The 13,841-nt window shown below is 36.5% G+C and overlaps 1 protein-coding gene across 1 annotated transcript in view; it reads left to right on the forward strand.

Annotated features, from left to right (window-relative positions):
- The window catches only part of PECR (peroxisomal trans-2-enoyl-CoA reductase), a 17,968-nt gene extending 5,796 nt beyond the window's left edge, over positions 1–12,172 (forward strand). The window contains exons 3-8 of the mRNA XM_086897946.1: positions 4,931–5,096; positions 5,763–5,844; positions 7,382–7,478; positions 9,620–9,730; positions 10,313–10,424; positions 10,547–12,172. Coding sequence (XP_086754072.1) covers positions 4,931–5,096; positions 5,763–5,844; positions 7,382–7,478; positions 9,620–9,730; positions 10,313–10,424; positions 10,547–10,635 — 657 coding nt within the window. The 3' untranslated portion in view covers positions 10,636–12,172. The remainder of the gene's footprint in view (positions 1–4,930; positions 5,097–5,762; positions 5,845–7,381; positions 7,479–9,619; positions 9,731–10,312; positions 10,425–10,546) is intronic.
- Positions 12,173–13,841: the final 1,669 nt, after the last annotated feature.

Consider the following 13,841-nt stretch of genomic DNA (forward strand, 5'->3'; position numbering starts at 1 on the left):
CCTAAGAGGCACATATTGAGTAGAGGTAACACAGTAATATAACTCACTTCAGTATTTTCACAAATACAGGAAGAGCTTCCTGTTACAGTGGAAGAGGGGATGAGAGGGCATGTAAACTTTTGGCTTGCCTCACAGAAGAAATGAGACTGGTTACAACTGTGTTGGCTTTGTGTGCTACTCATTAGTAACATTACAACTTATTGTTTGCTTTGAGCTTAGTATGAGTGAAGAGTATTTACCTCAGAAATCATAGGAGCACATTGCTGGGTAGAGAGGAACAGCCTCTGCAAGAATTCCGTGTGAGTCTACATCCTCCTTCTACTATAGCTCTTATACCAGGTACCAAGGAACATGTGCTGGAGAAAAACATTATAAATGTTTCAACAAGAGAAAAAAACTTAGGAGTTCAAGCTCCCCTAGATGTCAGAAGTGATCTATCACAAACTTCAAAGCCCAGGAAGTTTCCTGAAGAACTACATAATTCATTTAATATATCATTCTTTCTGACATGTCACTGAAGTATTTCTAAGAGTAAATCTTTGTTTTAAAGGAAGCCACCCTGATCACCTGTAGGAACAAGCCATTTGTTCTTATTATAGAATGCCATCTTTTTTGTCTCTCCTTCTCTATGAATTGTTCTGCATTTTTCTGAAGGCCTCTATAAATCTTGTCTACGTTTGAATTTTATAAACTGGAGGGAGGGATTTTGAATAGGAAAAATTTAAGAAAGATGAAGGTGCTTTCAAATTGCCAGAAGATTATTTTTTGCCTCCTACTGCAAATCTTAAAGTAACTGACCTGCTTTGAAGATGACATGGTTCATGCCTGTAGTTTGGATCTGTGAAATTCAAGCATTAAAATGTTCATCCCTCATCATGTAGTCCATAATGTTTGTTAGAGCTCTTTCTGGCCTAGGAAGAGGCAGAGAAGATGGAGTGAATTAATTGCTGCAGAAGCTTGATGGCAAATATCATGGGGATAGCTTAATGAATTCACATTTTTAAGTCTGTAAATCTTCATCCTCAGTAGCACTTTTGCTTTCTAGTAAAGCTTAGTTTCTGTTTAATGTGCAAGAAATAATCCTGCTTGATGGAGGATTTTCAACCACTGTGTAACCTGTCAGGCTTATTTTTGTCATGAGTTTGCTGCTACTTTTGACTAGTTTTCCCTCAGTGTTCTGTAAAGGATAAAAAACATGTTTTAAAAATGGCGGAGTAGAGGGTTCTGGGATAAGAGGACCTGAGGTTTCTCTATTCTGTCATCAGAATATATTTCTACATTCTATCATGGGACCTCATCCTGGAGCAATGATTGTGCACCTCTTCTCTTATCCTGTATTTTGGAGTGTATATAGTGATAGATGTTGCTTCTTAGCAATTATGAAGCTGAAGTGATTTTTACTGTTTGCATATTTCCTGGCACTGCCCTCATAATGTATTGAGAGCAGAGCAGTTTGCTCTTAGTGAGATGCAAACCAGACAACTCTGTGTGCATGTCTATCTTTATTTATCTCCTTTTGTGTCTTAAATTTTGAGCTACAGCAAAGTCTGTTGACAGGGACAAGCATGAGGAATGAATGCTTGAATTAAGGGGAGGAGGGGAGGGAGAGAGAATGAGAGAGACAGAGACCATGCAGATGGTAGTCATGATACATGGATGCATCAGTGTCCTGTCAGTCTTCTGGGTGTACTACCTTCATACAGGCCAAGTTCCCAATATCCATGGGATGGTGACAGATGCCTTTCCCATAACTTGGGGTGATGTGTATGAGCAGTTACTTCCTTTCCTGTTGTTTGCCACAGTGGGCACATTTGTCTGCATGCATTAACCAAGATGTGGTAACCCAATCTTACCTCTGCTAGGCCTGCAATTAATGCTTTCCTGTCGCAAATTCCTCCCTTCTGTGCTTCTCTCAAGTTCCTGATTTGGTAGCTTATCATCTTACAGTAAGTTCCTTCTCTGGCCTTGACAGTGTTTTGAGACAGACAGCTGTACTCTTTAAATCCTTATACTTGTAAAGCCTTTTTTCTTATTCTCCGTGGACAATCATTTATTTAACTGGAACCTAGATAAGTAGAAGTTACATGTCTAGGTAAGTGGATGATAAAACCTTGTACTTCTGGTAGGCCACAGCTGTTCTTGAAATTAGCAGTTCGGAATTCTGTTCATGCTGTCTCCTTTCCATACTTGAACTCCAGCAACATAACCTGCTGCTGGACTAGACCCCAAGGGTAAAATCTGTCACTTGGACATCAACAAGACATCTTCAGACAGACTCAATACAGTGCTACTTAGCACATACCTTGTGTCTGAGTTCACTAGTACCTTTTCCAATAAGCTTTATAGCTTAGCATAGGCTCAGTTGGTTTATAAATACTTAATGCCTGTCTGTGTGAAGCCTGTAGTGAAGGACTGTGGCTTGGTGGGTAGTTGTGGATAAGAGATTCCTGTTGTTGTACTTTTAAATAACACAGCAGTAACACAGGGAAAATTTACTGCTGTGTAAGTGTTACCACTGTGCCAGAATGCCTATTTGTTCTAGCCACCAAATCACAAATCTGTAACATTCTGTAGTGGGTTGTTTGCCTGTGTGTTTTACTCACTCAGGGTGACCTGTGAATGCATGTGGACATTTGTCATTTTTCCCTGAATCAGTTACTACTGTCATCTCAGTTATCTGTGAATATGTGGTACCGCATAATACATCCAAGTTGCAGTCACACACAAAAGCTCCTTATTGCAGAGCTCCAATCTTCTGGTTATGTCTGAAGTGCCTGATTTTGTTCTTTTCTGTCTTTTTCAGAAGAATGTCCTAAACTAGTAGAACTACCTCATGCAGCTTTACTTTGCTTCCAAAGAGAGTCTTTAATAGCTATTTTAAGAAGCTCTTTCAAAGTAGATTTTTTAATTACAGCAATAGAAAATAATCTTCTTTAGTAGTCAGTGTGATTTAAATGTGTTCTATTAGACCCTCTTTCTTCCTGAGCTGCTGTCTGCTGTCACCATGTTTAACTGGGAGAAGTGCTGCAGTGATGCTTTTTCTACAGCATGGAAGACTTTGTGAAGATCACTACAGTTGGAGCCATCTGAGCTGTCACTGGAGAGCCTTCTGGCCTTTCCTGGCTTTCAGAAAGCAGAACTGATATGTGTTTGTTTTTGTTGGGTTTTTAATTTTTTTTTTTCCTTAGAATATGGTGCAGCATGTAGGAGCAACAACAGCTCCTTAAGTGTAACATATAGGCTAGCAATTCAAAATGGTTCATAGCATATAACATTTTGTCCAGCTGTTGAAAACTTGCTTTAATATCTCTTCTCAGCAGATTTTTCTTGTTCATTTGTCTTCTGTCTTTTCTTTTTACCATTCTTAGCATTATTCCTTCTGTCTCTCTCTCTCTCATCTTTCCACAGTCTGAATAGCCTTAGTCTGTTCAAATCTTCTTTGTACTGTAACCATTTCTGTTCCATAAATGAGCCCATATTTCAGTGACTTACAGAAAATAATATTCAAAGCAACATTCTCAGACTGACAGGGAGAAGAGTTTGATATTGCTGAGCAAAGCATAACTTTTGCTGCCTAGCCAGACATAACTTTCCTTTGCTCACAACAAGAGAAAAGTAAAAGCCAAAATGTCCTTGTGGCACGGCAGTTCTTGCAAGCTAAGAGTTTGGGACTGCTGTCACAGATGTTTTGGTTTTCTGGTTTTTTCCTCACATCCCACAACCTGCAGTGACTAATAAGTGAAGAATAAGATGACATTCAGAATTTGAAGATTCGGTTTAGGTATCAACATTATTTTTTTAAGGCAGTTTTCTCAACAGGCACGAGTTTTTCAGTCATTATATGTTTGTTTTGGGTTTTTTCTTTCAAGAGGTGCTTCCTTTCAGGATCCATACTATTCTGTTAAACCATCCTGTGCTGTTAGCAATAGAAGATGTAAGGCAGCTGTTTATGAGACTGGGTTGGTAACACTCTTTGTGACATACAGATAATGCATTGCTTGCATTTTTTTTTTTGTTTCTGATTTTTTCTACTTCTAACTCAATACAGAGAAAGGCTGATTGATATCCTTCCCCGAACCCAATCTGTTTGATTGGCATCGCTTTTCCACCTGTTTGGTTTTTTGGGCTCTTTTTTGTTCTGTGTTTTTCTCTGACCACAGATGCTAAATTTTCTTTTTATACATGCTTGAGTAGGAATAACTGATGCATGGTATCTAGTTATGATTGATGATGTAAGCAGGAAGCAGTCATATTGTCCCGTTTCTTGAGATAAATATTAAATTATTAAGTTGTTGCTATGGAGCTCTTATTACTATCTTGCAATAATATTTTTGTTAAAGAAGATAACTTGTATTTCTGGCATTTTTTAGACTTCATGTTTTGTAGGGTAATTAACCTTCTTGCTCTGTGTAAGAACACTGGCTATTACCAATTCATAGGTCAGAGCTGGTGTGAATGTACTAAACTTCTAGAGAAGGGTGATAAAACTCCACAAGATGAGTTATATTTTCTATTTAAAATGGTCCGGTGTATGGTCAGATAAAAATAACAGTAGCTACCTTATATAGAACTCTTTGTAGATCTCATGTGAATGCCCCCACTCTTTTGAAAAACATCAGAAGATTCTTAGTAGGTCGTACATAGTGGGCTTTTGTGACTGATTTTACAAATCTTGGCAGCTTAAATCCCCTTCTTTGGGTGCTGGTATTTTATGCAGCCCCTGCATCATTCCAGCCAAATTTCCTAAGTAAACATGGATACAGCCCAGTCCTTCTTGGCTGGCTAAACCTTTCATACCGATCTTACAGCCCTTCTGAAGGCTGGACCTCCTCTTTTTCTGTGCAAAGGGCATGAGGGAGAAAATAGTGTTTGAGAAGAAAATTTGGTGTAGACCTTGATTAACATACCACACTAACAAATGCTGTTTCAGGTAGAAGCTTTGGTGAGGTCTACACTGAGTCTGCATGGGAAGATTGACTTCCTGGTGAATAATGGAGGGGGCCAGTTTGCAAGTCCTTCTGAAGCCATCCGTGCAAAAGGCTGGAATGCCGTGATAGACACAAATCTGACAGGGACCTTCTATTGTTGCAAAGCAGGTAAGGTCTGAACATTAAACTTAATGTTTATTTGGGTTTTTTTTTACAGAAATACCAGAAGATAAGAAGTGAAAAGTTTCCCTAGCTGCTTCTTTTCATGCACTTACCTGACAGTGGATATTTGTTTTCTTCAATCTCATGCAAAGCTTTGCATTAAATGGTGTATTACATTTGTTCCTAAATACAAACATACATTTAGGCAAGCATTAGGCTCCTGGTTAATGCCAGGTTTGGAAGTCAGTTGACTTGGATACTCATTTAAAAGACTATAGGAAAATCGTTTCACTTTCATGGCCTGTATTCACTGTGTATCACATAGGAAAATACTTTCTTCGAGGATATAAATTTAGGCTTAAATTTAAGTATGGTATGTCATTCTCACTTACCATTTGGAATGTGGAAACTAAAGTAATTTACATGGAAACATGAAATCTTGATTTCTATCAAATCCTTCTTTACAAACATTACCTGGACCTTACCTGTTGCATCGCGGCCTCACCTCTGGATTGGCAAAGCTGTGGTACAAACAGCAGATTGTTTTTCTAAACCAGTATGACAGATGTGTAGTGTGATTGCAGTTAAGACTCCAAATTTGGTTTCCAGTTGGCAAGTTCATTTGTATGTATTTCTTCTGATATTTATAGGTTATCTTCCTCCTTCATACAGTGTACAATGCCTGGATGCAGGAACATGGAGGAGCCATTGTCAACATTACTGCTGCCGTGAGAAATGGCTTTCCTGGAATGTCGTAATATATATTTTCTTTTCACACTTTCCTATATTTTTCCCCCAGAAGTACTAACTGTTCCTAAGTACTTCAGAAAAGTGTGTACTGGGCAGCAGCGGAGTATAGAAATATAGTAGTTAGGTCAAGAGAGAAAAAGAGTATCACTTGGCTTTATGTGTGGGGATCTCTTACTAATCCAGTAGATGGCATCTCTGGTCTCTCTCTGCTTGTTTGTAAGAAACTATGAAGCAAGACTTGCCAGTGAAGCTTTAATTCAAAATAGCTTCTTTTTTTGTTTGGCTTTTTTTTTTTTTTTCAGACTTTGAAATTGAGTTTCTGTTGAAGAAATATAAAAATATATTTTGAGCAAGTGTTGCATTATTTCACTTTGTCCTCATTCCAGCTTGAATGGTTTCAAAACCAACATTTTTTAAGGAACAGCAGAATATTTTCTCACTAGCTTGTTCTTCACAGTACAGAATAAATATAGAGATCCACATGGTGGTGCTGAAGCTACAGTTATTTGAGTATCTCCACTGTGGTATCTGGTTCAATTGTCATGGCAAATAGGCTGAAAATGTTTCAATTTGAGTTGAACTAAGAGGAAAAAAAAAAGCTAGTTCTGAATAACAGTGGAAAAATTTTCCTGAGTAACCGTTGTATGTAGATGGATAGACAAAACTACTTCCACATTAAATTGAGTTGAAACTTCTTGCAGAAATGCACTGTTGAAAAAGATATGCCCCTACAAGTCCAACCAGCGCTCATGCCAAAAGTCATCTGATAGGACTTCTTTATAAGTATTAATTTTGACCATAAAAGTTGTCATGTTTCCTCAAAGTGTGCCTGGAGGTTATCTATTTCTGGCCTAAACATATGAATAAGTTATATTGTCTTTTGTTTTTCTTATTCATTCCCTTTATTTGAGAAGCTATTGCATGTATCACCTCTTAGTCTGTTTCACTAGGCTAAAGCAGCTAAATTTATTCATTTTCTCTGACTACAAATGTCTACAATTCATTACTGCAGTAATTTTGTTTGCATTTGTTCAAGCTTGTAATAATTTCATACTAGTTATCTACAGCAGCAAGGCTTAGGAGTTCACTCTGACTCTCACGTCTCTATCTCCATCCACCTACACTAATTTTTGAATAGTGACTTATTTTAATCATGTTTGTCAGAAGACTTAAATATATCTTTCAGACCACTGTTCTTCCAAGTGTTGCTTTACCTGTGCAGGCTACACGAAGTTTTACACAGTTTGAACTTCAGCTGCTTCTCTTTTTATAAGCCTCCTCCTGCAGTAGAGTGTAGCTGACCCCATATTGCATTGGGAAAGAAATTTTAAGTATTCCTAGCAATGGAAGGAAATCACAGCATAGATTGTTTGAACAGTGAAGCTATGGTCAAACTTAGAAACTAGAGAGGCTCTCTCTTTCAGATGCTTGTCCAGCCACAGAAAACCACTCTGAATACCCTAGTGAGGCTGCAGTAGAATTAACACTGGACACCCTTAGCTAAGTGAACAGATGCTTCCTTTGCTTTCTTTTCTCCATAGGCACACAGGAGCTGCAAGAGCTGCAGTGAATAACCTAACCAAGACTTTAGCTTTAGAATGGGCTCACAGTGGAGTGAGAATCAACAGCGTTGCTCCCGTACGTAATGGCAATGAGCTGAGTAAAATTACCTGTTTCATGTGCTCATAGTTAGAGCTTTTGGATTTTTAAATTTATTACCAGTAACTGTTTGTGGATTATTTATATATTTGTTTATTTATAATTCTCTCATTGTGTTCTTTGGACCATTTGACAGTGTTTTGTACTTTGGGATGATGAGTCAGAGGATGTGGGATAAAATTGCTTTTGCTTTCTGCCTTGATTTGGCACACTTGGTTTTTAGTTTTTTTATAGCTAAATGAAATTATACTGGTAGGAGTTGGTGACCTGTCTTATAAAGCCTTGACATAAAAATTACTGTTTCAGTAATGGATACATTACTTCTGAGTTCAGGAAACTTTTTCTGTTTGAGGTTCAGGTATGCTGATAGTTTCCACCTGTGTTTACAAATTTATTTGGAAAATCTCTGTATGTCTCACATAACACCTTTTACTTTGTCTCCTATATGTTAAGTTAGTTTAGCTTTAGGTATATAAAGAGACTGTAGTTGGAGTGTACCTTCTCTCAGAGAAATTATATGTAAAAATGCGTGTTTTCATTTTTTTTATCAAATTTGTGCAGACAGGAAACCACTATACAGGTCAGCTAAAATATGCCTGCCACATTTCTGAGGAATTAGACAACAGGTAGAGTTGTTTTAAATAACTGTATAGAAAGAGCAGCTATGTTTTGTAGTGCTGCAGATACAGAAATTATATAGAAGCTCTAGTCTTGTCTTTTGAGTATGTGTGATCTCTTGTAATTTTCTCTTATCCACAATTTATTTTGCACATTTACTCCCTTGAAATTAAAAGAGGAAACATAAACTTTGTCCAGCTACTTCTACAGCCAGAATTTAGCTTATCTCACAGTGAGTGTCATAAGTGAAGTGCCATTTTTGTTTAATTGATCCCTTGGAAAATCTTGCTACTATTTTTGTAGAATGTCTGTATATTCTGTTGTGCCTCTTGTCCTAAAACACCTGGCTTTGTGTGGCAAAGCATAGAATGCTTAATGACAGATGCATGTTAATCATTCAGGTAAAGGCTTTTATGTAACCTTTGTGAGACTAAATTAATCTGTAGACATGTTAAATATTAAGTTCTACTGACTTGTATTTCCTGTTTATCTGTTTTTTCTGATTTATCAAGTCTTGGGGAAGTAAGTAATTAAGACAGCATTATTATGTGAATATACTTTTCAGGCATGCTAATTACCTAATGAATCATGCTGATTAGATATTCTAGCACATGTCAGAAGTTTTTGACAAGCAAACTCTTCAGGGCTTCAGCTCTTTCAGAAGTATTTGCTAGCTTTATTACTATGCTGGTAATAAAAGTCAATGTTTTAGTTACAATAATATACTTTGTGGACCCATCAGGTCTGTGGTAACAATACAAAATTGTTACTGCTTTATGAGAGGAGAGCAACCTGTGGGAATGGATACATAGAGAGGGAAGTGTACATTCTGAAAAAAGTAGTTTCACATATGTTATACAGGTATCTTAAAAATCTAAGTATATGCTTCATGGGTGAATTCAAATTTTGCTATTTTACTTAAACTTGAGTCCCAAAAGGTCTGTCCTAACTGGTGGATGTAACTCTGTGTTCACATTGCCATCTTCCTTCTCAAAACTAAGCTGGACTGTGTGGTCACCAGAACAAACACAGTCATCTTTTTCTGCTTCTCCAGCAGCTAAGTAGGGAGAGTCAGAATTCTGACTGAAATCTGTCTGCTTCTGTAATTCACAATAAATTGGGCTAGTGCTCCTAAAGATGACAAAAAACTTTTGAGAACTTGTTCTTGAGGCTTTGTAGTTTCCTGTTGTAATTTAACATGAAATGCTTGTAATTTCAAAGCAGACATGAGTTTTTTTTATACTCCACTTTTTTTGTTATTGAAGTGACAGCAGAGAATTGGAAAAATCTGAATTATTGTGCTTGAGCAGAGATGTGGCTAGCAGCCAAATTACCTTCTTGTATAAATGATACTATGCTGTTACATTCAAAAACTTGTATTTGAGTGCTCTTTGGATAGTTCAGTCCCACAGGAAATCAGTAATGACAACTTCACAATTTTAGAATGATCAGTTTAAATGTATGCAAGAGAACTTAAGTTTTACTGTACTATTTTTAAATAGGGACTGGTATTTTCGGAAACTGCTGTTGCAAACTATGGAGAACAAGGTGTAATGATGTGGTTAAAGAGCATACCAAAGGTTCCTGCCAAGAGGTCAGCTGTTCCTGAGGAGGTAATGTATTTCAGAATGCTTCTGATATGCCTACTTCTGTGTCTCTATTTTGAAACCACTTTATTATATGGAGAACAAGAAGATTTAATTTTGCACTGTGATGGACTATTTAAAAAGAAGAAAGCTTGTAGCAGTGTGTGGTCGTGCCAAGTGAGAGACTTAACAGTAGTCACTGTTATACAGAGAATTTAATTCAGTTGCCTCTTACAGCTGAAGTGTTTGAAAGTAAACATTATTTCTTGAAGAAGTTGACTTTGGCAGGAAGGACTGAAAGAATGAATAATAAGGGTAAAAAAAGTGTATCTTAGAAGCAATTAACTCTCTTCCACCAAGAATGTGCATCTTTGATAAACTGATAAACCTTTTTTTGGGGTTTTTTGGTATCTGATGGTGCTCTGTGACATTTTAGTGGTTTTCCTCTGTTAAATGCTGATGTTTGCAGCTGGAAAAATGGCTTTAAGGCTGTTACAGTTTTCATTACTAAGTAGAAAATGTTACTATATCTGTAAAAGTTTTCACAAGTTTCTTTGATATGAATAATTCCCAGCAGTTTAAGAAAGATTAAAATTGTTATTTTGCTAGATCTCTCCTGCAGTATGTTTCCTGCTGTCTCCAGCTGCATCATTCATAACTGGGATAACCATGGTTGTGGATGGTGGCCAGAGTCTGTACAGCAGTACCCTAGAAATACCCGGTAAGAAATGGGCTACAAAATAATGCCCTTTAATTAACTGAAGTTGTGCAGCAGGAGGACACAAAAGTAAGATGTCTAGTTTCTCAAGCAACTAAGTAAATTCTTCTGTTTGTTTTCCTTAGATCATGACAGATGGCCCTCACCACCAGAAGGAAAAAATTCTGAAATGCTGAAAAAGCTTCTTTCTGGCGAGTTCAAACCAAAGCTGTAAAACGACGATATTTTACCTTGTTCCCAGTTGCAGCCTTGCTGATAATGTCACTTTGTGATTTAGCCTTATTATTCTCAGTAATATTTTTTTTTCCTCATATGTAACTACATTAAGTGCCGTGATTTTTTTGTTGGTTTATATTTAAAACTTTTGAAAGGCTTTACGTTGTACATCTCTGTAAACACTCACCCTGAAAACATTCAATCTTTTGGGAAGGGAAAAGATTAAAAGGACAAACTATCCATTTGCATGGGCATCAAGTAATGAAGAATCCCAGGCAGAAGTGAATAAAAGGAATACTGATTTTGCAGTGAAGGTAGCCAAGAGGGAATGTTTAGGAATCCTTCTGTTCTTGATGAATTTGCAGAGAAGGTAAATCTTTTTCTATTAGTTGCGTCAGTAGCCCTGGGGTAAGTGTTAACTGTATTTCTGTTCACCCACATACTGAGTGTTCAACAATGGTTTTAAAGACCAAGTAGAGTAAGTATTTCTCTGAAAATAAATAAAAATAAGATGGAATACTGTTATTAATGTTTCAAACAAATATGGCATATCATATTTGGAGCGTTTTGAATTGTTTGCAGATATAATGACATAATGGTGTTAAGCTGGCTGCAACTTGATGACAGAATAAGCAGATAATAAATACAATGATAGAAAACAGTATAGATTCAACAATTTAGCATGTAAAATCTGTGGTGTATATTGTAGTGCTCTCTGCAGTATGCTACACTAGTAAATGAGAATTGGAATTCTTCATCTGCCAGCTAAAACACCTTTTATCCATACTGTGTTGTCTTACAATGTTAATTTTGTTCATTACTGCCTTTAGATGTGGTTTTTGTGAACAATGAAGAGATGCCATTTAAAAACTGGAAATCTTGTAATACATCCCTTGAAGAAGCTATATTTGTAAATTTTTTATTCATTTTAAGGCAAATGTTCCCATTTCTGCTAACTTTAGTGAAAATATAAAAAATATTAAAGACTGTGTTTGTTTGCTGTAAAAACTGAAATTCCTGGAATCTAGTTGCTGCTATAGAAAGGAACTTTAAATACTTCATTTTGGACTGAATGTAAGAGTCTGATGGATGTTTGATTTTTGTGTCTTTCAGTAAAATATGTGTTCTTATATAGGTACATGTAGATTGCTTTTTCATGAAAATGAAATGAATGCCAGTTTGGAGGGGAGAGGAGGAATTTGAGCACACAACCAAGTGTGTTCTTTCTGCTTTATGCTCTTCCCTTAGTAACTGGACAGTCATTTATGCAACTGTGAGAAATTAGTACAGAGATAAAGCAGATTTTTTCAAACCTCTTGTGTAGGGTATCTTTTGTTTATTGCAAATATTAGTTCAGGGTACTCAGCAAGAGGATTCCTGGGAGCAAATGCACCTGTTAGATAACTAACTCTAGAAGTCTAGCCCATTGCATTCAAGTGAAATTATTTCATTTATTAACACATTATTTCAACATTCTTTACATCTTTTTGGAAAAGAAGGTTAAACATGAATAAACATGAGACTTGTGGAACTTACTTTATGTTTGACTGTGAGTTTCTACGGTACATGTGCACTGTGGATTTAAAGTGAAGTGGAAGTGAATTGATGACTTCTGTTATATCCCAGAAATGTTCACTGAAAGATTATGTAAAAAACAAACCTGGAAATCAGCCATTTTTAATCTTGCAGATTTCCTCTTTACTGTGCTATAGTGTGAATATTCATAAAGAGGGGAAGTTTATATGTAATGATGGTGAAATTCATCATTAACCTCAGGAATTCATGAGAACATTAGAAAGGTGAGCATTCTCCCGTGTGGGAGACAGGTTCAGTCTGCAAGTAATAAATTCCTTCACATGTAAAACGATAACAAACTTTTCTGCTTGTGCTGAATACAGTTTGACCTTGCCTTCTTCAAATTTCAGCAAAGCAATGGATGTACTAAGAAGATATAAGTTAGTTCTGTAAAAGAGGGTGTGTGCTTTTTATTTTTTAAACTGGCAGGAGATTGAAGCAGGCAGCATTTGTGGAGCTGTAAGGTGCTCAGCTTCATGCAATAGGAGAATATACTCAGAATACTCTCAGGGTAAATCTGGTTTAAAAATAGAGAAAATACATCCTTAGAAGGAGAAGGGGACACATCAGTGTTTGCTTTGCTTTTTCTTTTTTTTCGCCAGTGATAATACAAAGGTTCCCCCATGAGTTGAGAATTACTGTACATAATATTGAAATGTTTATCACAATTTTTTAGATATTAGGATAGTAACTCCCTTGCTGTAATGTAAAAAATAATAACAGCCTTTCTTTTTTTAATCTGGGTTTTTGTTTTGTTTTGTTTTATTTGTATTTCTTAAGGGTTTTTGTTTTTCTGGTTTTTGTCTTGCACCATGGATTACATGAAGTGTTTAATTCTCAGAACAGAGCTTTTATTTTGGTCTTGCCTCTTTGGTCAATTTTTATGTAGATATAAAATTATTTTGAAAGTTTTGCAGCACATTGCAGAAACCCAGTATTGTGTCAGCTGGCACCAAGAATGTATCAGGTATCTGCTGTAGTGCTGCAGATAATATCAACTGTAGCAAAGCTCTTCCTATGCCAACAACCCATGATCAAAGGGCATTGAGAGGTTAAAAGAAATGGGTGTGGTAGCAAAAACATCCTTGACCTTATGATTGGGGTATCTGGAGTTCAGAGAACAGAGAATTTGATTTTATTTATTTTACAAGGAAGGTAAAAGCAACTGTGAGAAAAGAGCTAAGGAACCTCATGAAGAATCAGAGATTTACTGAGCAAACACTGAAACTTAAACATTTACTGCACTGTATAATTGTAATAAGCAAAGAGAAGACTATAGAATGACAGTTCCATTTACCATTCTGTTAGAAAGCTCTTTTTGGTTGGTTTGGTTGGTAAAACTTTGGTTTTACACCTGGCTAAGCCTTGCCTATTCTGCCTAATTCTTATCAGATATTCATTTGATGGATGAATAGGTGCTTACCAACTGCTACTTTACTCCACTGTCTGGTGTTATAGAACTTTACATTTGTGACAGCAGTGTAATTCAATGAAGTAGAACTTCTGTAAATATCTGTCAACTGCACTGGTGTTATGTTTTACAGGTTTCTCTTTGTGTTAAGCAGAATATTGTTCATTCAGGGTATTTATTTAACATAAGGGGAAGTCTAATTATTCTGTGGGTTTACT

The sequence above is a fragment of the Cyanistes caeruleus genome, chromosome 7 (genome assembly GCF_971803275.1).
Source record: "Cyanistes caeruleus chromosome 7, bCyaCae1.hap1.1, whole genome shotgun sequence".
Lineage (NCBI taxonomy): Eukaryota > Metazoa > Chordata > Aves > Passeriformes > Paridae > Cyanistes > Cyanistes caeruleus.